Source organism: Pantherophis guttatus, chromosome 6 (assembly GCF_059756535.1).
Source record: "Pantherophis guttatus breed Tessera chromosome 6, ASM5975653v1, whole genome shotgun sequence".
NCBI classification, from domain to species: domain Eukaryota; kingdom Metazoa; phylum Chordata; class Lepidosauria; order Squamata; family Colubridae; genus Pantherophis; species Pantherophis guttatus.
In genome coordinates this window covers 42865848-42891326 of record NC_142068.1, presented here as the reverse complement: position 1 = coordinate 42891326, position 25479 = coordinate 42865848, and the positions used below count along the sequence as shown (strand labels likewise).

Below are 25479 nucleotides of genomic sequence, written 5' to 3'. Positions count from 1 at the left end.
AATCCTCTGCCAGCGAAAACGGAGCTCGCGAAGGCTACAGGCAGCCCTCTCGAGCTCTGTTTTCGCTGGCAGAGGCACTGCAGTCCAGTCCTTCACTGTTTTCAGGGTGGCCCCATGGGCCAGATCTAAGCAGGCTGGATCCGGCCCCTGGGCTTTGAGTTTGACACCCCTGAGTTAGAATAATATTCCTAAAAATTACAAATACATACCAGATTCACTTGTAATATAAGTCAACACAGCCTTCAGGATGGAAGTCTCATGCCCTCCAGATATTTTGATCTTCAATTTCAGCAATTTCAGAACTCTCATTCTGGTTGATGGGAGTTCAATGTAAAATAGCTGAAGGATATTATACTGACTATCCAGACAACCTCTCATGAGATTTAGGTAAGAATATACCAATTTTCTAAAACTGAAATATATTCTACCATTGCAGCTCAAAAACAAACAAACAAAAAAGCCAATGGCAATAAGGACTTTGTGGACCATATGTGCATTATCGTTACAGATTACAGATTAGGAAACACAATCTACTCATTTATTGAAGTTGATTCTGAATTGTTTGTTATATAAATTGCCATCACAAATGTCAATCTAGGATATCTATATCGCTGGTTTTAGATGTTAAAGTGCCACCCTGACATCCTTGAAAGAAATATAGTATACTCTAGGAGAAAAGGAATACAGAGAGATAAACCAAGTGACCCAAATAGGAAATGTAATATAATATAAAAACTGGCTCTTGCTCTATTTGCAGCTTTGCAAACAAATTACAAAGATATGCTGAGAACAAAAGAACAGAAAGGAGTTCAATGCTCCTGTTTAACATATGGAAACAAGCCTGCTTCCCCAAGGAATGTTAATCTCTAAATTCTGATTTAAGTGTCAATATATTTCCTATCTCATCATTACTCATCTGAGTACATTACAGATAACAAGTAAAAAAGCAAAATTGAACAATGCATAAGTCCAAAATCAAAAAGGATTATAACAGTCTTTAAAAAGAAATATCTCCATGATTAAAAAATAAATGTGCAATATAAAGCAAAACTGGACAATGCAGAAGTCCAAAATCAAACAGGATTGTAACACACTTTAGAAAAAAAATACCTCGATGATTAAAAAATAAATGGGCAATAAGCAGACGTTCTCCAAAGATTAATTACAACCCAAAAAACTGAAATTGCCATAGGTTATTATCAAGAAATCCATAAACAGGGTGGTGTCTAGATTTCCATTCACTTTTTTTTAAAAAAAAACCATATTTTTAATGTACATTTTTAAAATTAAAATACTAAATGCAAAAAACAAATAGTAACAATTCAACCATCTTAAAACAGTATCATATAAGAATTAAATTAAAGACTTGTTGAAAACAAAAAGATTTATTTTCTAACGAAAACCAAAGGTGGCATATCTGAGATCTGTTTAGACAGCACCACTGAAAAGGTATCATATTTTATTGACTCCCATTAACTGATATTTACATATCAGTATAAGTATCCTAATTCCATGAATAGTAGGAATTAGGATTTGGTCCCTAACAACAAAAGCCATTGTTCATTCTATTGATATGCAGATCTGATCATATTAACTGTAAAACAGCCTGTCTCATTCACAATTTGTCTTTTCTTACATGAATGGTCCTCATACCTTTGTGCTTCAAAATGTGATTGTGTCTTGAAGCACTTTAATGAACACAAACATCTAATGAATTGATTCACAAATTCAAAGTTTTTTTTACTACAAGCTATGGTTTGAGAATACTTTACTATTAGTACTGTTTTTCAATTGAGAAGCAATCTTACTGGCATTTACCAGGGAATAAATCCTATTGTTTAATATGATAGTGTAAGCAAAATAGGAGGCATAAGTATTAATTAAATTCATTGTCTTGAGTTACATATACATAAAATGCAGAATAAAAATGTAACAATAACAACAACAATGATAATTTTCAGTAACTGGACCAATCTATAGAACTATAATACCTCTCTGGAAGAGGAACAGGGAAGCATATAACCATAGGGATACACAAAATTTGTGGTGCTGTGACTCTTAAAATGCTATATAAATGTGTGTGATCCCCATCACAAATGAAATTAATTATTTCATTGGGTTAGTGATGGTCAAGAAATAAATATCTTTGATAAATGTATTACCAACAGAAAACAATATATATAGCTCAGGGTTGAACTATAGAGTCCTTAGTGATCTCTGAACACCAACCAAGCTTGGAGAGCACCAAGGACTCCATAATAAATATATTAAAACATATATATGACATACAATGGAACAATGATGTTTATAAAATTAAAAATTTCTTATTAGAAAGGAACAATAAACCAAATAAAAAAGCTATATTAAAAATAAGGCTGTGCTTGCTCAGTTTCTTGTTTTACATTTACAGGATTAAATGTAGAGGATTTGGACTTTACTGCTTTATATTATTCATAAAATAATAATAAAATAAAATAAAATGTGATATGACTCACATTTTGAGAACTTCCAGCATATTGTGTTTTTTTCTTGTTTCAAAGAATAAATTCAATATTAAAAAGTAAAACAGGTATTTTACTCTCAAGGAAACATATCCATCCTCTACCACTAATGTAAGAATGTGCCAGATGTATTGTTTAGTAGATTAAGCATAGTGAGAAAAAGGCAAGAAGAAATAGAGAATACTACAGCAGAAATAATTTTAAATGTTTTAAATGTTATAGTTAATAACAGCATAAATGCCAAAAAAAAATACTTACTGTTTGTTCTGCAGATAGAACTCTAATTCCAGGGTGCCCACTATTTGATAAACAATTTTAAAGATAACAAAATCTACAGAAATAAATATTTTAACTCATTTAAATGAGGAAATTAAGTGTTACTTTATAATAAGAGTGCAAACTTCTGATCTGATCTTCATCTCTTTCTGTGCTGGAAAATATGACATTTCTAATTGTATCTCTGGAAGCAATATTCTCTCACATGTACTTTCAGTCCTAAAATGCATTCATTTACGCCACAATACAGAATAGAGTAACACGGTGAAATCCATCAATGTTATCACTACAAAGTAACAGAAAAAAACTGATCGACTTACTCTAAAATATCTGCTTCCTAATGGATTCTAATTATTAAGAGCATAAGGTGTTCAGTAGTTCCACTTCTCTTTTCTTAAATAAAGTCACAATATCACCATCAATATTTTTCTACCCAATGTTCCTGAGTTTGTGTCTTCTTTCTTTAAAAGCAAGTAAGTTTTTAAAAATCTGGAACAATAACTAACAGGACTATTTCTTCCCTCAACCAAATTCTGGGAATTCTGATTCAAACTGATTAGCTGTATACTGAAGGAAAAGCAGGGCAGAAATCTACTGCTGGTAGAAAACTCAGGACACAGACACTGCTGTGAAAACATGTTGTTTCCTGTCTGTGGTAGAGTCAAGAGGTGCTTCCTAGAAGAGAGTGCATGAAGACTTCCAGAGATGAACTCCACCCCTACCAGCAATACAGACTTCAGTTGTAGAGGGCAGTCCTTAGGTAACAAACAGTGGACAACTCTGCCCATTGGCACAAGAGATTCTGCCTGCTTATATAGTATAGGCCTTCATCTGTGGCTGGGAACATTTCCCCTGGATTTTCCCTAACCTCAGAGGTAGCAAATATAGACTTGGTTTTGATATTTCAATGAAAGTAATTCAGAACAGATGAAAATGACATTCTTGGTGGACAAAAGGCTATCAACACATTTCCTCAATTTTATTTATTAAATAATGATTTAATGGGAGCAGAAACAGTTAATACTACCCAGTTTATGCAAAGTAGATATATATTACAGCTCTTTATGCTTTAAGAGTAGTATTAGCTACAGAAAGTGGCTTCTTTAATAAAAAACTTATCCATAAAGTTAATTCAAGTTTTAAAGCACTGTATCTTTTTATTCAGTTCAGGAGACCTAAAAAAAGTCAGGATGCTTTAATGAATAACAGGTTCATTAGATGCAGATACAGATATATATATCTAATAGAGGAGAGTTTCTTATAAAATTCCATAAAACACATAGAAAGTATGTATTTTTGTATCTTCCTTATATCCTTTTATTTTCTCTTAACAAAATGTCAGTTTTCAGCAGAGAAAACTTTCTATTATCAAAGAAATATATTGTTGCTTGCAAGTCAAAAGTTTTATTTATTAATTAAATTTTGTCCAACTCCATAGCTTTTCCTGGCACTACAGGAACAATACAACAATAAAAAGAGTACAGTATTAAAACAACATAATAAAAAAGGAAGAATAGTGGTGTCAAGATATAGCCACATAATATAAAACCTTGCATACATATTTCCATAGGAGGCCTACTACTCACCCTAGGAAAAGAAAAAGTCATATTTTTAAGGACTATCTCTATGAGAATTAGATAAGTGTCATACGACTGTCTGAAGGGGATGCTGTTCTAGATGGCAAGCAATGTGACAGAGAAATCCAACTATTTGGTCAATAAATTAGATACACGCCCATCTTAAACCATATTCTGATTGGTTTACAGCCAAGAATAAATAACAATAAGAACAAAACAAACAACAACAGGAAAAAACAACAGAAAAACCTGGAACCACAGTCACACTTCCTTGATTCAATGTTCAATCTACAACATTCTTCTCCCAATCTGACCTCACCATATCACAAACTTTCGGAAGATAGCCAAATCTGAAGTCCTTTCCTGAAGGTTAAAGGTTGGAGACCTGTTTGATCTGGGAGAGGAGGTGTTTCCTAAGGCAGGGACTGCAATGGAGAAGGCATGCTTCTGAAAGCAAAATAGCAATGTTTAAGGGAAGAGACCTATCTACTCTGATGGGATAGGCCCGTGATGGCGAACCTGTGGCACGTGGAGCCATATTAGTGGGCACACCAGCTCAGTTCTGGGGCGCATGCGCGCGCCGGCCAGCTGATTTTTGGGCCTTCTGGGCCCACCAGAATTAGAGAAACAGGCTGTTTTCTGCCTCTGGAGGCCTGGGGGCGGGGGGGGGAAGGCCCGTTTTTCTTTCTTACCTGGCTCCAGGTCCTCTCTATGCATCTGGGAAGGGCGAAAACAGCCTTTCCCACTCCCTTAGAGGCCCTACGGAGGCTGAAAGGGCCCATTTCCCGACTCCCAGTGGGACAGGAAGTGACGTTTTTTCCTGTCCCCAGCCTCCAGAGACTCCTAGAGTAAAAAGTGGGATGGCTTATCCATGGGTATTCTTAATAGTATTTTAGTTGTAAATTCAAGGCTCGCTTATCTACAGATGGGTCTTATAAACGAGTATGTCATCATCATCATCATCATCATTATCATCATATCCATTGTCTATCCCAGAGCTGTCAAACTCCCAGCCCTCAGGCAGGATGCGTCATGCACTGGCCATGCCCACGCCTGGTTTAGCAAAGGGGGAAAAAGTCCCAATACATCATGTGACACCACCGTGACAACGTGAGTTTGACACCCCTGGTCTATCCACTGCAGGATGAAGGCCTCTTCCACATGTTTCCAACCAATATGTTCCGAGTGTGTAATGTAAAGTATGTATGTATGTACAAGTATGTAATGATCTGTTATCTTGAACTGTTTGACTTGTTTCTTGTGTTATATCAAGAAATGTTGATAACTCATGGATATAGAGATATTCAGAGCTATTTTCCAGCTCTTCACAAATTTACTCCCATTCTTTCTCCTGATACCACATAGAAATATTATATGCTTATGTTGTGATAGCAATAGCATTTAGACTTATATACTGCTTCACAGTGCTTTACAGCCCTCTTTAAGCGGTTTACAGAGTCAGCATATTGCCCCCAACAATTTTACCAACCTCGGAAGGATGGAAAGCTGAGCCAACATTGAGCTGGTGAGATCTGAACTGCCAAATTGCAGTCAGCCGGCAGTCAGCAGAAGTAGCCTGCAGTACTGCATTCTAACCACTGCGCCACCATGGTGATGATTCCTTTAGCAAACTTTTAAACTACAGATTATTAATTATTTATTAACTTTTAAAATCTAAGCAAGAGATCTTCATATCTGCTAGAGACTATAATCAAACTGAATTCAAAATTATAAAGAAAATGATAGATTGTAATAAACTAAGCTTATGAACCCTTCCTTCTTTTTCTGCCCACAATTTTAAACACTCCCAAGCATGATAATTATCTATGAGCAGCAGAACTGCATAGATTCAACAGGAAGTTCAACTAAATCCAAACTGAACTATAGAAAACTCTTAAACCAACATGTCTCATTTCTAAAAGCGTACCTAAAATGGTATGCCTTTTCTGTTCAGTGTACCTTCAAAGTATACAGATAACAAAGCTATAGAAAAACAAATTGAGAAGAAAATGCTACTCTTCAAAGATAAAACTACAGGTTATATAAATGCTACCAAAGAAACTCAGTGGTATTGTCTTTTTATTTGTAGGCAATTTTATAAGAGGTATTAACAAGATTTATTTTCCAGGCTGAAAACTATAATTTCATTTCTTTTTATATAACATATATTATGGAATCATTGTATGCAGTGATTGTAAGGGATGATGGAACTTATCTAGTCTATTCCTTTCTTAGTGAAGCAACCCACTGTTACAGCATTCTGGACAGCCTCTGTTTAAATATCTCCAGTGAAGGAGAATTCACTGCTTCTGAGGTAATCTGTTTCATTATTAAAGAGTTCTTATGGTTAGAAACAATTTCTTGATGTTCAGCTGAAAGCTTGTTCCTTGCAATTTAAAACTCTCATCTTTTGTCTTATGTTCTGAAATAACTCTGGCATTTAACATATGAAAGCCCTTCAGATACTTGAAGATAACCACCATATCTCCCCAAGGCCTTCTCTTCTCTAGGCTAAACATATCCACTGTCTCCAACTGTTCTTTCAGTCTATCCTTCCAGGAATTTATCATTATAGTTGTTCTCCTCTGGACATATTCTATTTGTTAATGTCCTTCTTAAAATGCACTGCATAGAAACAGACACTAAAAATTATTACGCTATTCCCAAAGCTTGAAATAATATCCTATACAGTAAAATGCTTTGGCTTGCTGAAGAATTTAGGAATTGATATAAATATAAAAGGAGAAACATTCACTTTTGAAAGTCACTTTCCATTTTTTAAATAAAATAATTATATAAACATGTAGGACCATGGTACTGCAATAATGTACAGAAACAGATTTCAAAATTGAAGTGTGGATCCATAAACATTCTTACAACATATTTTGGCAAGTCTTCATAGCTCTGGAGAACCACTAGTTCCATTCTTCAAATCATATTCTTTAAAAAGTATGTATTTCTATAGTATAGTCTATCATATTTAAGAACAAGAAATAAAACGTCCAATAAATATAGAAACAGAATGAATTAAGATAGTATCTTATTAGCTTGCAGAATGGGAATTTGAACATAATAAACTAATAACTTATGCTAATTAATTTTGCTATTGGAAGATATCAACAAGTCTGCAATATTAAAAGCAATTAGAGTTGCTATGTACATTTGTTTTATAATCCAAGCAACAGAATTACACACCACTACTTCATAGAGAAAAATATAATCCTTCAACAAAGTTGAACATTAGTAATTTCAGTACATTCTGCGCCTTTGACCTTCCTTTGCTTTTCACTTTATGCTAACGCAAATAAGGATAATAAAACAAAGATATGCTTAATCATGATATACATTGTAAGACATCTTACCGTGAAACTATTGTTGACATTTTTAGTGCTAGATTCTGCCACACTGGCATCTGTCAGATCCACCTCATCAAAAATAATTGACTGGAAAATTTTAAAAAGGTAAGAATTAATTCAAGAACAAAAAGAAAATCTAATACATAAAATTTGGAGATTAAAAGAACTATTATGGGTAATTTCTTCAAAGGAGATTCTCTCACCTATATAACGGGAAGGATAGCTAAATCTTTTAGAAGTGGCTGATGGACTGGATGAATGGCAACATGACCTATCCAAATGGGGCAATTAGGGTCTATGCTCTATGATGGGATTGACAGTCTATATCCGTTTCTCCCAGACATGTTCTAGGAGTCAAAACGCCATATAAAATCAGAGAAGCAGAATGCTGCCTATGCCTAGGATTATACTGGATATAATGACCTTATACTTCTACTATCCCACCATCTCTTTTGCTCACCAGCAGACATTTCACTGCCCTCTGATGTTACTGTGGAAACTGGCTCTTGAAAGTTCCTTATGCATAAAACAGATGCCAGACTTGTTAAAAAAGAACCATTCAAACTAAAATACATTAAAGAGGGCTAAAGTATTTATGAATAATTTTTAAAATAATACAGTCTTAGTGCAAGGAGTCATTTTGTGCACCCCTTCCATTGGAAGTCCCATCCTTTCTTGTACGATGATTTGCATGTATGGTTGAAAAAGAACTGCTTTAGTAGGCTTTGCAGTTGGGAAAGGATATCAATAGAGGGAACTTGAGAGGAAGAGAGAAACAAGGTATCAGTTGATTGACCCTTGAAATAGGTAAATGGAATAAAATGGAATAAAAATCTAAAGTCCATCTGCCCATCTGCCTCTAATTGCTCTTTTGAGCAGTGGAAGTTGGGTACTTCTCAAAGCTATATCTGTCTCTCAATTTGTACCAATCACCATACAAAAAAGGGTCGGGACTTCCAATGGAAGAGGTGCATAAAATAACTCCTTGCACTAAGACTGTATTATTTTAAAAATTATTCATAAATATTTTTAGGCCTCTTTAACTTACCTTTGTCGAAACAGTATGACATTTTCCAGGGTTCCGTATAAGCTTGTGAAAATATGCCACTGTTTCAAGAAATCTGTTTATTAAAATTAGTATAATTATTAAGATCTGGAATAAATCTTATGCTCAAGTATCTAGACCAGGGATCTCAAACTCAAGGCCCAAGGGCCGGATGCGGCCCGCAACATGGTCAGATCTGGCCCATGCAACCATTCTGGAAACAGTAAGGGTCCGGCCCACATCACTTCAGCACGGCCTGATCCATCCCTGTAGGCACGCAGGTACACAGGAGGTGACGGGTGTACAGGCCGGCCCATGCTATCCCAGCAAGTGCGTGTGAGCACACCCATCGGGATGGGGTGGGCCGGGTCTGTGCGCGTGTGCACCCGCATGCCTGCCAGGATGGCATGGGCCGGGCCGAAGCGACATGTGCGTCCGCCGGGATGGGATGGGCAGTATCGAAGCGATGTTGGCTGGCCCTTACCATATCCAGGATGGCCGCCCTTACCAGCCTTTCAGGTGTGTGTGTGTGTGCCTGCAGTGGGGAGGCGTCCAGCAGCAGGGACTCCGCAGCAAGCCCTCCAAGAAACAGGCATAGCGGCAGCAACACTGGCAGCAGGCCAAGTGGGGGTAAGAGGCACATGATGCGCCTGATGGGACAGGGCAGGTGGCTGCCCGGCAAATCCAGCAGGCTGGACCACATGCCTCTCCCCTGTGCTTCTGCCTTCAGTTACTGCTGCCACTGCGGGCAAAGACAAGGTGAGGGGGTGTGAGGCAGCTGCTGCCTACTCCGTCCCATCACTTTTGGCTTGCAGTTGGAGAGCAGGTCACCGCTGGTCATCTCCTTGGCCCCCTTGCAGGTCTTGCCCTTGGCCATGGGTCGGGTGTGTTCCCCTTGCACACCCAATGCACTTTGGCACCACTGAAGCCGCCAGCAGCTCGCACAGGCTGCTGCCGTTGCTGCCTGGAGCACCAGGTCCACCCAGCCCGAAAACGGCAAAGCAGCCAGCTAGAAAGGCCAAGTAGAAGTGGTAAAAGCATGCCCATTCCCAGCAGGCAAAAGGCAGCCATTGCGAGTGGGGAAAGCTTGATCCGCATCAGTGCTATGGCTGCCCAAGCTGAGCTGGGATCGTGTGCCTTCCCGCCATCTCTGCTGGGCCTGGGCAGCCCAGGCTACAATGGGGATCTAGCTTTCCCCACTCGCGCTGGCCATTTTTTGCCTGCTGGGCCTGGGTGTGCTTTACCACCTCTACTCAGCCTTTGTAGCTAGTGGCTTTGCCTCCTTTGGGCTGGGTAGGCCTGGTGCTCCTGACGGCAACGGCAGCTGCCTAATGGACCTGTGCGAGCTGCTGGTGGCCTCAGTGGTGCCAAAGTACATCGGGTGCGCAAGGGAAATGTGCCTTTATAGCTGACCACTATGCCTCCTTCGGGCTGGTTGGGTCTACTGAGCAGAGGGGTAGAGATCCCCAATGACGTGCCTCCTTCACCAGGTCTGCTTGGCAAGGAAAGCTGAGCTCCACCCTGCCCTGCAAGGCAGCAGCTCCAGAGTGCCTTTGGGGCACTGACTGACTGACGCAGCTGCTTCAGACAGAGCCCTTGAGGCTACGGTCTCTTCCATGGACTGAAGGCTGAGGATTGCAGCCAAATTCCCTGGAAGGCGTGGCTGGGGGTAGCAGGGCTTCCCTCCGCGTGAGCAGGCAAGTCGGCAGGGCGCTGCTTGAACCAGTGCCTGGGGCTCAAAGGCCCTCTTCCTCCAGCCTTGGGACGGGTGCCACTTCCTATCCCGTCCCACGCCCCGCTTTGAGGAAGCCCTGTGGGGCACCGCTTGTTGTGTCTCATAGCAGATGGGCAAATGCCGCGCCCTCCTCTGCTTCCTGCAGTGACTGCTGGCGAAGCGCCCCTCTCGTGCACCCGCTGCTGCAGTCAGGTGCACGAGGGGAACACACTCCATGCGCAGGCCAAGGGCAAGACCTGCGAGCGGGCTGAGGAGATGACGGCCAGCGGCGACCTGCTCTCCATCCGCAAGCCAAAACAGAGAGTGGGGCGGAGTAAGTGCATCCAGTGGTCTGCATCATGTTCCTTCCCACCACCTCCATTTGCTGCTTGGACGGCCAACTTGGTGCTGTGCTGGCAGCGGGCTCCAGAGCCATAGTGCATGTCAGCTGAGGGGCCAACAGGCTGTGTCTACAGCTGGAAACCATCCCCTCCCCCTGCACAGAAAGGGCAGCGAGTGCACAGTGGCTGACAGATTTCTGGCTATAGCTCCTCCGCCTCCTACCTTGCCTCACCCTATCCTGGGGGGCAAACCTCCCACTCAGCGCCCCACCCATTGGAGACCCCTGGATTCCCTCCCCAACCCCGCCCAACCCCACAGGCACCATCCACGCAAGTGATGTCAAGCGGGCCATGTCCCCTGTCCACTCCCAGTTGGTTGCGACCACTCCGGCCATGCCCCTTCCCCTGGCCACACCCCTCCCCCCAGCCCGCAGAGGACAATCATAATGCTGATGCCCTCAATAAAAGTTTGACACCCCTGATCTAGAGGGATTTGATTCCTAGCAGATCTCCTCACTTATAAAAATACAAGCTCTTCATATCTAGAAGCATTTTTATAGAGAAATATACTTCAAAACAAAAAACCTTAAAGTTGTATTCTTTATATGACATAAGGTCAAAACGTGAACAGAAGCTTACTAGAATTCTCCACTCCAATCTACTGCTATATGAAGTCCTGACACAGCCAGGCAACTTGTTTCAACTGGAGAGTTCTCCACATATCTAGAAGATACTAACAGCTCAGCCTCATCTGCTAAATATTCAAGTTACCATTCATGATAAATTTAAGGTGTCTTTTCATTATAATTAATTTTTCTGAAAACTAATTTTTGCCAAGAGGAGATTGTGAAAGAAAGCCAGGTGAATAAAGTTACATTAAGTTACTCTTAATGACTATGGTAACTACAATATCAAGTGCTTCCAATATCCAGCATGAGAAGAATTCTGTATTAGATTCAGCTTTGTTATATAAAATAAAACTTGAAAGAATATAGACCCCATTGCATAGAGGTGGAATTTATAATAAAATATAATGTTATACTATATATATCCTATTTTTCTGATTTAATGTTGTCAAGATTTTGCAGTATCTTCAAAATCACACCACGTTAGGAGCATTTCAATATTACTCTTCTAAAACTAACTGTATTCCTATGGGTAATAAAAATGAAATGTGTGATCCTATTTTAATATTTATAGTTAATGGAGTAATAACATACCTTAGCAGTTTTTGCGTAGTACAAAGTTCGTCCTCTCAATTTGAAATATCGTCTTTTCCACCGCTGGAAGGAATTGGTTTGCTTCATCAATATGCCCTCTTTAATTATAGTCTGGAAGCCAAAAAATAAAAAAATAAAAAAAAAATCAATAATGTTTTACATACAGCCCATTTATCAGTACTTGCTCCTCTTCCATAACAAACAGAAGTATCGCTGAGGTTGATAAAAATATTATTTGACTGCCCTCTGCTGGAAATAACTAACATATATTTGATCTGTAAATCTTTTCTCTATCCAAATGCAAGAAATAATTGCTTCTATGTATAGAAGACACTATCATGCTATGAGAATACAGTTCATTCAGCAAAAATTATCTTATAGTCATAAGATAGTAAGACTGTAAAGAAAGCTCAGGCTAAAGCCAGCCCTGTCAATCCAGCCTAAGTTCTGATGTGACTTGTTTTAATAAAATTAGCACACAGCAGGATACCTCATGTAAACCTACCAGCATTTGACTGCCACAGGAAACAATCTGCATATTTAAGAAATGAGGAGGACAACAATAAAGAAGCAGAGGAATCTATCCAGCTTCCCCCCCCCCCAGATATTCTTGCCCTGTCCCCTTGCTTATTGGCTGGCTGACTGCCATTTCTCAGACTGAAATACCAAGCCTATCTTTACACAGTTTTGCCTCCCCCTCCCCAGTTCCTCCCCATCTAGCCACACTCTCATACACATCCTCTACACCCCCTTTCACACAATATGCATATTCACCTATAATGATATTTTTATCTGCATTCATTTAATCACTTTTATTTAAATAAGAAAATTAGCTCAATGGGAAAAAAGTCAATAAATAATGTAAGATAGGTAAATCTTTAAAACAGATGGAAGTTTTCAAACCAAATACAATGGGTCTGGCATTAACCAACCAATGCAGAGCTTCGATCAGCAGTAAGTGGCACAATATCTAGTTTAAATGCTTCACTTAGCACTCTCTTCTCTTATCAATTCAAGCAGTTCAGCCCAGAAACAAAAAAATTAAAAAATATTGAAAGAATTCCATAACATATTTTGTTAGTTCATTCTTTATTTGAAATTAATAATGCAACAGGTATGAAAGATAGCAGTCTTTTCAATTTAAAAGGTGATTTAAAAATCACTGTTGCTTAACACCATTATACTTAACAATGAATGTAATCACTGATCAATAGTATAAAACTTATTACATCATCCTACTGAAATCATGTCCTACCATATGAAACACTATAATTTAAGATTGTTATATAGTTTGAAGATTCTTTAAAAATCTTTTAATGTTAAATTTACAAAAATAACTAGATCCAAACTATTTTCTTTAGATATTCTACACATACCCACCTATTTTAATGTGTTGTTGCATATCAAGGTCTCCAACTCTTAAAAGTACCCTCTAATAGAGGGATAAATTCTCTAAAGTGTCTGTTCTTCTTAATTGCTGCAAATTTTCATAGTTTCCCTTGCCAACTGTTTTCTCAGTAATCATGGGGGAAAAACAGTATGAAATCATCACTTCTAATTTGTTTACAGAAGAATATACATTCTAATTTTATTAAATTAAAAACCAAATTAGAACTCTTAGAGCAAAAAAAGAATCACCACTATAACCTACCAGGCAGCCTACGTCTGCCTTCTAAATCAAGATAACCTAAACTAGAAACAGTGGAATATTACCATAACTAATTTCCTGTTAATGGCATTAAATGGGACAGAAACCTTGAATTTCCTATCTTTATCAGTGATGAAATGGGGAAAATTCATTCATACTTTTCAGGGACAAAATATAGAAGAGTCAGCAAATAGGGTTTGCTTAGTTGACTTGAGCTGACCTCAAAGAAGCTAAGCATATTCAGACCTGGTTATATTCAGAACAATAGCTCTGAACTAGACTGGAAAGTAAAAAAAAAAAACTTCAGAAAAAGGGAATGCTGAATGGCTTTTTATAAGAAAACAATACAGTTACTGTACTCATAGGCACCAGTTCAACACAAGACACTACCTTTTTATATTCTAGGATAATCACTATCAGATGGTATCCATTATTATAATCCTCAAAATTATATAATAGAGTACATTAAAGCACTAAAAATGGATGTTATTGAGCCTGACTGCCATTAATTTCCCACACATCCATGTATTTTTCAAGGCAATAGCACAGAAATTATTTGCATTTTTATGTTTTTTTTTTGCTAACATCTCAGTTTAGCCTACATTCTTGATATCTCCTGGTAATCTCTCACCATCTATCCACCAATAGGGCTATGCAGAGCTTTGATTAGATTTGAAAGAGGATCTTAGAAACATAATATATTTGTGCATCTCTTGAAAGCAATAGCTACTAGAGGATGTCAGAAAAAGACAATGTTGCTTAAAGAGTTGCATACAGGTGCTTTATTCTAATTCTGAAGCACCTTTTTAATTTGATGCACTGCAATAAATAAGGTCCAAATCTGTTTAGCTTATAAATATTAGCTATGCTCAGTTAGATGCTGCCCCCTAGCTGGGCTCTACTAAACCAAGGCACTACAGAATGGACATACAAAAATAGGTGTATGTTCAAAAATCAGCCAACTTTTTAAAAAAAATTATGAGACAGAGCCATATGTATTCTTCCTACCCTATAGCTAAAACAGACAAAAAGGGCAGCTACCCTGACTACTATAAGGATACTCACATCATAATGAAATCACCTCTTAGGTTAAATTATATATGCAGTTCATACTACAATTTGTCATAAATCAGCAATAGGGATTCTGTACAATTTCAACTAGCAAAATGCATAAATGAGCCATTAGATGAAGTTGAAATTAACAAATTATATTTTCCTAAACAAAATTTGCCTTATAACAAGAATCAAGTATTTTTCAGACAAATTTTAATAATTGCTTCCTCCCCAAATAAAGTAAGAGCTATATTTTGGATGAACACAATAGAAAAACATACATTATTACAAGTATTTAAAACAGGTAAAACATAATCAAAGCTTGAATGCTAAAAAAGATTGACAGAGGAACAACTGGAAGTACAAGGTGAATTATTTCTTTATTAATTGATCATAGAACTAAATTTCTGTTTCTAATTTTATTTTACTTTTTATTAGCCTGAAATTTGCTAATGTTAATATGTTGTATCCTACTACTACTTCATTCTGTTTAAATTTATGTCCACCCATGTTTCCCAGCCAGCCTGGGTGTTTATTCACATCTACAGAACAAACTTACCTGTGCAAATGTTGAGTACTCTTCCATCTCTTTTAAATATTGGCTTTTCAAAACAAAACAAAAATCACCGCCATCTCCCCAAAATTGTGGAGAGCACATGCACTTCCCCTTAATTAAAAATAAACCAGGGGATTTTTCCAGTATTAGAATATTTACAGGACCTCCATAGGTGCATGACTTAGATATGAAAAACTAGCAAAAATGATGTCATTGTGATTAGGCTGCCTCTTTCAAAACACAGATGCTGCTGGGGGAGAAAAATGAGCTTGTAGTTTACAGCTGCCCATCTCTGCAAGAGAGCTGCTGTTCTATTTATAGTCAGGCAGCTTAGAAAAGACTTTGGTGGGTTTGGGCGGAAAAGGCTGGAGATAAGATCAAAATGACTTTATAGCGTTTTTCTTTTTTTTAGACATTGCTCTTTTTCTGTACTTTGTTGATTTCCCAGTTAGCAGTTTTCCTTTTCAATTCTAGGGATTGCTTTTTGAGCCACCAAGAGTTGAGGTGAAAGGAAAGTAGCAGTTTTTGTCTCCCTAAACAATCTTTAAAAGAAACAGGACTCCATGTTCACAGCATATTTTTAGGTATCACATGTGGGCAGTTATCCACAGTCAATGGCTAAAGAGGAGAAAACTATTATTCTGCCTCCTCACTCAAAAATGAGCAAGCACTATTATAAGAATTTCTACACGCTCTCAGTAGCTATCAGCTAGTCATAAGAAAAAATGCATTTTAATTACCTTGGTCATTGATGGTAGCCAATGCAAGCACCAATTAAAAATTAAAATCATTATCAAGAATTTGCATTTCAGCAATGTTACTTGAGTCCCAAAGAATGCAATGAGGTACCCACATAAGAATGAATAATTGTTAAACATCATGCTGTGTCTTCTTTCCTGTTTCACAACCAAGACCATTGTATTAAGTGTTGTAGTTAAGTGAAGATCTAAGTCTAGACCGCCAAGTAATAATACTTTCCTTTTCAGATGAAAAAGGAAGGAAATGTTTATTTTTAAAAAAGCCCTCCTGGTTAATTGATCTGCTCTAGGAGATAACGGATGAGAAATAATTTATTTTTACAACTTAGCCATTGTGTAGATTCAAGTATCTGTGGCTAGATTCAAGTAATAGTGATTTGCCTGGCTCAGCAAATAGCATGAGGTGTAAAACAATGCATTATGCAATATATACACACACAGCTACTTATGAATAATAGTTTAGGATAATATCATCAAATGATACTCCTATGAGTTCTGCAATGTCTTCTAATAAAGGAAAAAAAATCATTTTGGAAAAAATGTATTTTTGCAATATCTTCTGAGCAAGGTGAAAAATAACCCTTTTGAAAAAGAGCTCAAGAAAAGTTCTTGCTTCCTGAATATATGCATCGTTACAGTATCTCTTCTGCAGTTGCAAGATTTCTCACTGGTGTTGGAAAGTTAATTCAAGCTGTAATGTAAGTCTTTGCAAACAGAGAGCACAAACTACATTGTGTCTGAACTCTATTATTGTTTCCACATTCTGCAAAGTATGGATGGGAAGAAGTAGAACAATATGAAAAAATCTGGAACAAATATATGGCTGTGTGTGTCATTTTGGCAACCCTGCACAAAAGCTCACATACATCAATTAAACAATAAAAACTGCCTAAATTCCTTACCCTTACTCTAACCCTAACCCTTACCTTAATTTCTATTTTCACCTAAGAACCTACTATTTTTTACATTCTGGATATATTCTGGATTCCTATTGTTCTTCACTATATCCTGCTGCCATATATTCCACAGGTAAACTGTGTTGCTTGAAGTATAACAGATAAATTAAATAAAGAGAACTAAGTTTGTAATGAATTTATTTCTGCACCAGTCGTGAAAAGTAACACAAAAATAAAATAGCAAAATAATAGATTGTAAAGCACTACTCAAAATTATTAAGAATTTATTTAGGCTAAATTGCAAAAAAAATCCCCTCTGCTCTATATGTTCAGTGGTTTATAATGCTTATCATGGCTAAACTCCTGGAAGATAATTTATCATTTATTTTCTTTCTTGTGGTCAGTAAGATTTTCTTCTCTAAACAAAACAGAATTCAATCTAGTAACATCTTTTATTTCAATCTAATTATAACTAATATTCAATGATGCAACATATGATCTACATGGAAAATATCCCAGAATTCACTTTAGTTTGACTCTCCAATAGGTGGTCTAGAAAAGATCCCTGTCCAGAGCCTTCAGAAAATAAAGCTGGACAGACCAATGTTCTGATATTTCTATATTCTAAATCACGGGTTTCAAACTTGCATCATCACTTTTTTCCCTTCACAGAGTTGGGGTGGGCGTGGCCTGCGCGTGACACATCTGGCCTGTGGTCCGCCAGTTTGACACCCCTGTTCTAAATCTTTGATGCATAACATATTTTCCGCTAGATAATAATGCATGTGGCAATAAGTATATTGGTATCTTCCAGGGTCCATACCAAATGTGATTATATTTATATTTAAAATATAGTTACAACAAACAAAAAATAGGGAAGCTGGTAATATCACCTTTATTTCCATTAATATTTCTAAGTCTTACATAGACCCAGAAGCAATTTAAGAAACTAAAAAGTGCATCAGTAATGATAGCTGCATGTCTTGTTTGGGAGTCTATCAATCTTCTGAGAAATTAGACAAACTTAAAAAATCAGGAACAGGCAAACAGTGCTAGAACTTTCTCTAGCACTATGACCTGAATAGTGCTAAATAGCACTATTTCTGTTTAGTTTCAGTGAATCAAAACATTTGTGGAGCACTGCTCTGTATCTTTGGAATTAAAATTTATCAGAGCTTATGGACAAATATATCTTTGATACAATGTACCTGTACGATCATTTGTGAAAAATATAGCAACACGATTTTAGTATTTTGAGTGGCTGTGAACTGAATGACTACAACTCTGTGATAGTTGCCTTGGATGCTAGCTTGGACAAGAAAGAGTTGGCTTCAGAGTTACCCAATGGGAGTAATGTTGATGACTCGGAGCCTGAGTTGCCTGAGATATTAGGGTTGGGATGACAAATTAAAAGCACCTGAGTAATATGCAGAATAATCAAATCATTTGGGGAAGAACAGAAGCTCTGACTGAGAAACATGTGTAACACATGTTGTGCTTATAACATCCTTTTTAAAATTACCAGCTACAACTTTACTTATTGTTTTCATTCATGGAACAACTCCCCCCCACCAAAGATGGTTAAAGTATTGTTAATTAAACCTTTATCTAACTCTATGACTCAAGTCAATTGTGCTTCCTTAAAAATGTAATGTGGCACTATGTTTTATAATGACATTGCCTTTCTTACACATAAAAATCTCATTGTACTTTACAGTACTTCAGAGTTTCAATTTTTTTAAAGACAACCAATTAGCCTACTCAGTGTATGCTGATAAATACCCAGGAGCAGAATATTTGCTTTGTGAATGTGAATAAGAAACAGAAATGAAATAGAAAAGTTTAAGACTGAACACATTTCAGGCTTTAAGAGGCTTAATGTTTTCTTGCCAATATATGAGATACAAGGAAAACACTGTCTTAGCACATGAGATTTATTGCAATGAATACTTAAGATCTAACTCGCTGATAAATTCAAGAGACCAAATTCTTGGCTACAGAACTAACACTTACTATAATACCATAAAACACTCCAAAGCTTATAACCATTCAGAGGAATTAGAAGAACAATCCTACAGTGACTGGGAGGAAATTGGATTAGGAAAACAAATCCTATACTCATGCTTCATTGGAATACTGAGTATTACTCATTGATGTAAAGAAATGTCTCAAAGTCAAATTACAAATGCCCCATGGAAACTACCCCATTAGCCGGAGGGCTGCCACAGTGAAGCCTTTTCATCGAATGGTAGAAAACTTACTTTTTAATGCTCACATTTCAGTCTATAATCTGTACATTACAGATGTTGCTGACCTGCGACTCTCATTTAGACTGGCAAGGTTGAGTGATGTTGGATGTAACAATTCAGCACCATTAAATAGCCATAAACTATCTATTGCCCACCCAATTTCAAAAGGAAGGTTCAATTTCCAAAAAAGATATATTTATTTCAAATCTCCACCCCACTGAGCGTCTGTCAAACTTCCAAGCCTTTTGTTACCAGAAGCAAAAGTGGAACAACTACAGGATTTCTCTCCCCACACCCCATCTTCACCCTTTTTACAGATTTCCCAGCTAAGGCTGTTGCAGATCTATCCTTTTGCTTCTTAATTCTACAGATAGCCCCCAAAAGACTTTCCAGTTCTCAACTTGCAAAAACAACCTGCATATCTGCAAAACCTGCGTATCTGCAAAAACAATCCCTCCCCCCACAACCCACCCATTATAAAATTACACCAGAGTCCCTTTTATCAAGACAGGACTTCCGATTCTTGCTCACTCCATTTTCTTCCTGTGTTCACATTTTTTCTTATTTTGCAGAAAAGGGATCATTTTCACAAGGTAACTTTGCTCTCCTGAAATACCAATATGAAGTGTATGAAGGGGAAATCAAAGCAGCACACTTTGTTACTCCTCCCAGCTCATGTTCTTCAAGGAGATGATGAAGGATTGAAGAGAGGATTGCAGTGCAGCCAACTCAAAGCTGGTGGATGTTGCAGCCTTTGTGGCTTCACATGACCTTATTTCTTTTCTTCCCTTATCATATGTAGGAAAGGTACTGTTTTAATTAGCAGCTAACCTGCAGGCAGTAGTTTCCTCAAACAAACAAAACCCACAATGTCAGTTACCTATGTTCAAGCAGCTGAGTTCACCCTCCAGAAGCCTCATCTGTCCTGACCACCTAAAAAAACCCTGCATCTCCCCTCAAATTTTCTTGAAAACCTCTTCTGCATAGATTAGTAAAAATACACTTCTATTTATTATTTTTTCAGTCCTACTGCTAAATAAGTATTGTTGCAATCTACAAAAAATAACCTGGAGATGCATGCATTGCATGTTTAAAATCTCTATTCTAGAGAACATAATGAATCTTTCTGTATCTTAAACAGCTGACTTTATATGATTAATGAGTACTCATTACATACCGGTATATGTTTTCAAAAAATTTCCCAAAAAAATCTTGCTAAGATAACTCTAACCCAAATATGTAACAGAATACAGATTGCATCACTAAAATGCTTAACTGCACAGCTGCTTCTACTCTATTCATTTTATCTGGAATGACCTTACTTTATCAGGTCAACTTTAATGGGAAATCCTTAAAACATTGTTGCCCCACATTTATGATTTCTGTCTTTTCCATTTTTTTTGCCTTATATTTAGTCAGACATTATTTGTAGTCATTTTATTTTGAACAGAATAGCAGCACCAGTCTACACAGTTTAGAGATGCATCACATTATTACAGCATTTAAGAGGAATTTTTCCTTTTTAAATGAATTGGGAGGTTGGATGGCGGACTCACATATACCTATTAGCAACTCAACGTACATGTATCTATTACATTATTCCCTTTTAAGAGAATAAAGCATGAGCTAAGAAAATGAAGCAAAGCTAAAAGTTTTGAATCACTTTGTGGTGAGATGGGTAGCAAATAAATTTAATAATTATACCAGCACTATTTTTTATTACCCTCCATATTCTATGTAAACAATTCTTCTTTCAATAAACATTTATTTCTCACAACAGAACATAACTATTACCTTTCCATCAATATTTGTACAAATTAAAATTTCTCCATTCATTTTCCCCATCTTTAGTAAACATTTTATGAAGGTACACAAAATCTATCTATTTATTCTATTTTTTTTACTATTTATGTATTACTTGCAATTATTAGCTTACATATATAACTTGCAAATATATAACTCCATTTCTCCTGGCAAACAATTACCTGGGTCTAAGGTTCATTAATTATTATAGCCACACTCCCTGTTGCATCATATAATTATGTTCTCTCGTCCTATAAGCATGTAATCTACATACAAAATAAATGTATGTTCATATCTTGAATCAACACACTGCATTCATTATTTATTACTTAAATACTATACATTATATAAATACTATACATTAAACTATCAAGGATGCATTGCGTATCCTCGTCTTCATTTTCTAATTCATTTATTCTGATGTACTATATGCTTTACTTCAATCATATATCACTTACTGCATTCAGCCACCATCTTTTATATATTCATCAAAACATTCCATAATTCAAGACAATTCACTTAATCATATACTTCCTCTCTAAATAAAAAAGTACAATAAACTTTACTTTGTAACAAAATTTTCACTCTGTTCCTAGCAGTCTCTTTTTCAAGTCTACTTTCCATTCACTCACATTTTTTAAATTTTTCTCTTCCTACAGTTACTGCACTGTACTTTTATTCATCTAATTACTTTCACTTCTTTTCATTTTTCCATGTCCATTTTGCTCACAATTCTATTGTTGATGCCTGACAAAAATGATTGGTGTTACATTCATAACCGTTGATTACTCTTATAACCTTCACTCATTCAGTCTTTCATCATAAATAAATCAAAGCAACCACATCTTAAACATGTTTCTTTGCGGTTTATATGTACAAATAGATTTATGTTCACACCATGTATATCAAATAAACAAGATCTTTTTCTAAGTAAATACTTGTGATAATTTTTATTCATTCTTAGGTCTTCAAATGGCCAGATCATTATTTTTTATGCTTGCATCTCACTCCTACTCATCTATTCATATTGCTTAACAGATTGTTTTTGTCCTGACTGCATTCCTTGAGAAAGTGTAGCTTTTTTTCTTTTATCACTATTATCACCAATATGCAACTATCATTAACTATGGATGTCTAGTTTTGTACCTACCCATAAAAATCTAAGTTGATATCAATTTATACTTAGTGATATTTTAGTTCTTGCATTCATATTTAAAAATGCACTTCATTTCCATGCGTGTACTTCCGATCTCTACTCCATAAAAATGAACAAGCAACACTTTAATCTACACATACTTGTGCAAATTTACTCAAAGCTGGCTTGTCACTATTCAGGAGTATCTCTGTGGTAAAAATGAACGTCTTGCCAATAATTATTTTTTTGTTTTAGACAATACCTATAATCTTCCACAGATATTTTGCAAAAACTGTAATTATATATAAAGGGATTAATAGGTAAGGAAGAACAGAAAATGCTATTAAAATGTTTGCATTATTCTACTTCCATTTAAATAAGAAACAATGTTTTAACAGTATTAGAAACTTTGTTGTTACAACTGAAGTCTCGTCACTATTATGCTGAGTCATAACATGCACATTTTCTGCAAACCCTTCAAAAGAGATGCATCACAAGGCATGGAAGCTACACTGCAGATAGTAAGGAAAATGGCTGTGCCTACACATGCATGCAGAAACAACTGGGAACAGCTTCCAGACAATCATGTGAGTCTGGGGGAAAAATGTTACTTTGTATGCTTAGTATATATTATTGTGTATTTTGAAACACTTTTTTCACAGGATTTACACAGTCCTATAACTTATGTTCCAATCATGCTATTTCTTTCACTTTTCATTGGATGAATGTAAGTAAAGCAGGAGCAATAAGGGTTGGATTAAAAGTCACAAAACATTTTGATTGATAGTTCTGAAATCTTGAGTTTCCTTGGGAATGATACTTAGCTTAGCTAAAGATTTTCAAGCAGATTAAAGCAATGGAAGCTTAATGGCTATACATAATTTCTGTTTATACTCCTTGTACTTAAAATGTTTATATTCACATACCACAAGCAAAGTGTTTGAGTTCTGTTACAGCTATATTGACGTAGGAAATGATGCAAAACATAGTAAGTGATTCATAGTTGGTTTCTGCCTTATTTGAACTCTCTCAAAAATATGGTATTCATCAATGTTAAAATTAAAACTTATTCCACTTAAAGTATTCTCATGTGAGAAAATTGCCGTACCACAATGTTCTCCCTCAGTAATACTTGCATCCTAAAATTGCACTCATGAGACAGATATACCTTTTTTTCATCATTGTAAGGGAATTGCTTTATCACGGTTTAAATGTATTGTTTAAATATTATCAAAATATTTAAGGAGGAACATTTCAAATATTTGTGGTTCAGTTTTATGTAACTGAAGGCTTGATCATTACTTTTTTTTTCAAAAACATAAATAACTAATGCATGTGTACAAAATGTATGATTTCCTATGAAACAAGCAATTAGGAAACATTTGATATAATGTACAATGCACTGCCAGGAACTCTAAATTGGCACCCAAATGAAAAGAAAAACTACACACCAATATTATAAGATAAATAATGGGCTTGGAAAATGTTTTATGAAGCTTCCACTATATTTGTTGTTTTATACTTTTTATGAATTATGTACCAGACAAATTAATCACGTTACCTAGTGTTTACTATAAGTTTGATTATTGCATTACAAATAAATATTTTTCCTTATGTGAATATAAGCCTGTTTCATTTGTCACATACTCTCATCTGAAAGAAAAGTTTTTTATAGCTAATATTCCTGGTTTTCTCTATTTTATTTATATGGAAATTGAGAAACCTAGAATAACCCTGTTCAGTTCTCAACTAAAGATTATACCATATATACTTGGCTTAATTGTTTTGTTGGAAACAAATGTACGTTCAATGTACTTCACACCATATGAGGACTACATTGTTCCTGCATTTAATCTGTGCAGCCTCCCTGCCCATTTGTGTTGCAGATTGAAACAGTGACCAGGAAACAGATATTCTGAAACACCTGAAAGTTTTCATGTGAAGGAGCCCCTTCCTCAACCAAAGAAAAAAAAATTCAGAGGAAGCAATTCACAGCAACTTCTAGGTAGCTTCCCTCAGCCTTAATCCATGGAAGCAGCAGAGGGTCTATTCTGGTGAAAAGAACCTGGTAGGATAGACCAGGGACCACTGTTGGAGTTTAGGAAGCAGACTTAACTGAGCTGCTTAGGATACCTGCTAAGAAGTAAGGGCTACAAAAATTGTGTGTTCAACAATTGCCTCTAATAGCGAAACTCCAAAGACAGTGGAACGAGACATAGATGTGCCTTCTTTGGAAACTGAAAATTCTTTCTGAAGGACAACTTGTCTGCAACTTGTGTCTCTTCTAATAATGCTCAATTACAGCACGCAATATTCCTCACTAGTTCCTGGACTAGACTGACTGGATCTGCTAGGAGTGGCCATTCATCAATGTCTGGAAAGCCAGATGATTTAAATGTAATTTCTTTTGCATCAATGTATGACTTGTTCCTCCCCCAAAGGACTTATCCACATGTGGCACTTGTAACAGATTGGGTTTAAGAACCCAGATATAATTCTGGTGTGAAATCAGAAATTCAGTGCTGTAATTCTCCCTAGTAGGGAAAGGCAGTTAAATTTATCTTTGCCATTTAATATAATCATGGACCTTTTGCCAAAACAGTGATAGTTTAACAGTGATAGTTTTATTCATACTTAGAAGAACTTCAAGTACTGAATTCAAACCAGAAAATACAACACTCCTCCCTCCTAAGAAGCTTACCTTTTTACAGTTGTGCTATAAAAATGCTGGTGAAAGATCCAGGAAGATTGTGTGATACTTTCTAGACTCTGGACATTCTGAACCAAAACAGTTATATAGTGTACATTTGTGAACAGTCTGTATATTATGTATGACTAATAGAACTCACTTCCGTCAGGCAGTTACCAAGCTTTTAGCTCTAACAAGTTGGCCATTGAGAAGTGGCACTCACTAGTGTTCCTAGGTAGAATCTTCAGGACACTTGTTTGCTGCAACTAAATACACCATTCCTCCCAATGAGGGAGACTGCATATACGTTTCTTTAACTCTTAAAATATTGGGAAGATCAGTGATTGGGTTCACTCTCTTTTTTCTTTGGGAAAAAAAAAGAGGCTACTATTTGCTGGTCTGCCACCTAGACAGGGAGTAAACAGAAATTATTTTATTCTAATCATCACTCCTATGTAAGATAAGATAAAGGTTTTCTCTGTCCAGTTGTGTCCAACTCCAGTATGTATGCTCATCTCCATTTCTTAGTTGAGGGGGCCAGTGTGTCGAAGGCCCTGAAATGGTACCTATTTATCTACTTGCATTTGCATGCTTTTGAATTGCTAGGTGGGCAGGAGCTGGGGCAAGTAACAGAAGCTAACACCATTGGGCGGTGCTCAGAT

At 36.7% G+C, this 25479-nt stretch overlaps 1 protein-coding gene across 1 annotated transcript in view; it reads right to left on the bottom strand.

The window, feature by feature from the left end:
* Nucleotides 1-25479, bottom strand: part of DGKD (diacylglycerol kinase delta) — a 61671-nt gene that overhangs the window by 34480 nt on the left and 1712 nt on the right. The window contains exons 2-3 of the mRNA XM_034439742.3: nt 12031-12141; nt 7717-7797 (exon numbers count right to left, since the gene is read on the bottom strand). Coding sequence (XP_034295633.2) covers nt 7717-7797; nt 12031-12141 — 192 coding nt within the window. The remainder of the gene's footprint in view (nt 1-7716; nt 7798-12030; nt 12142-25479) is intronic.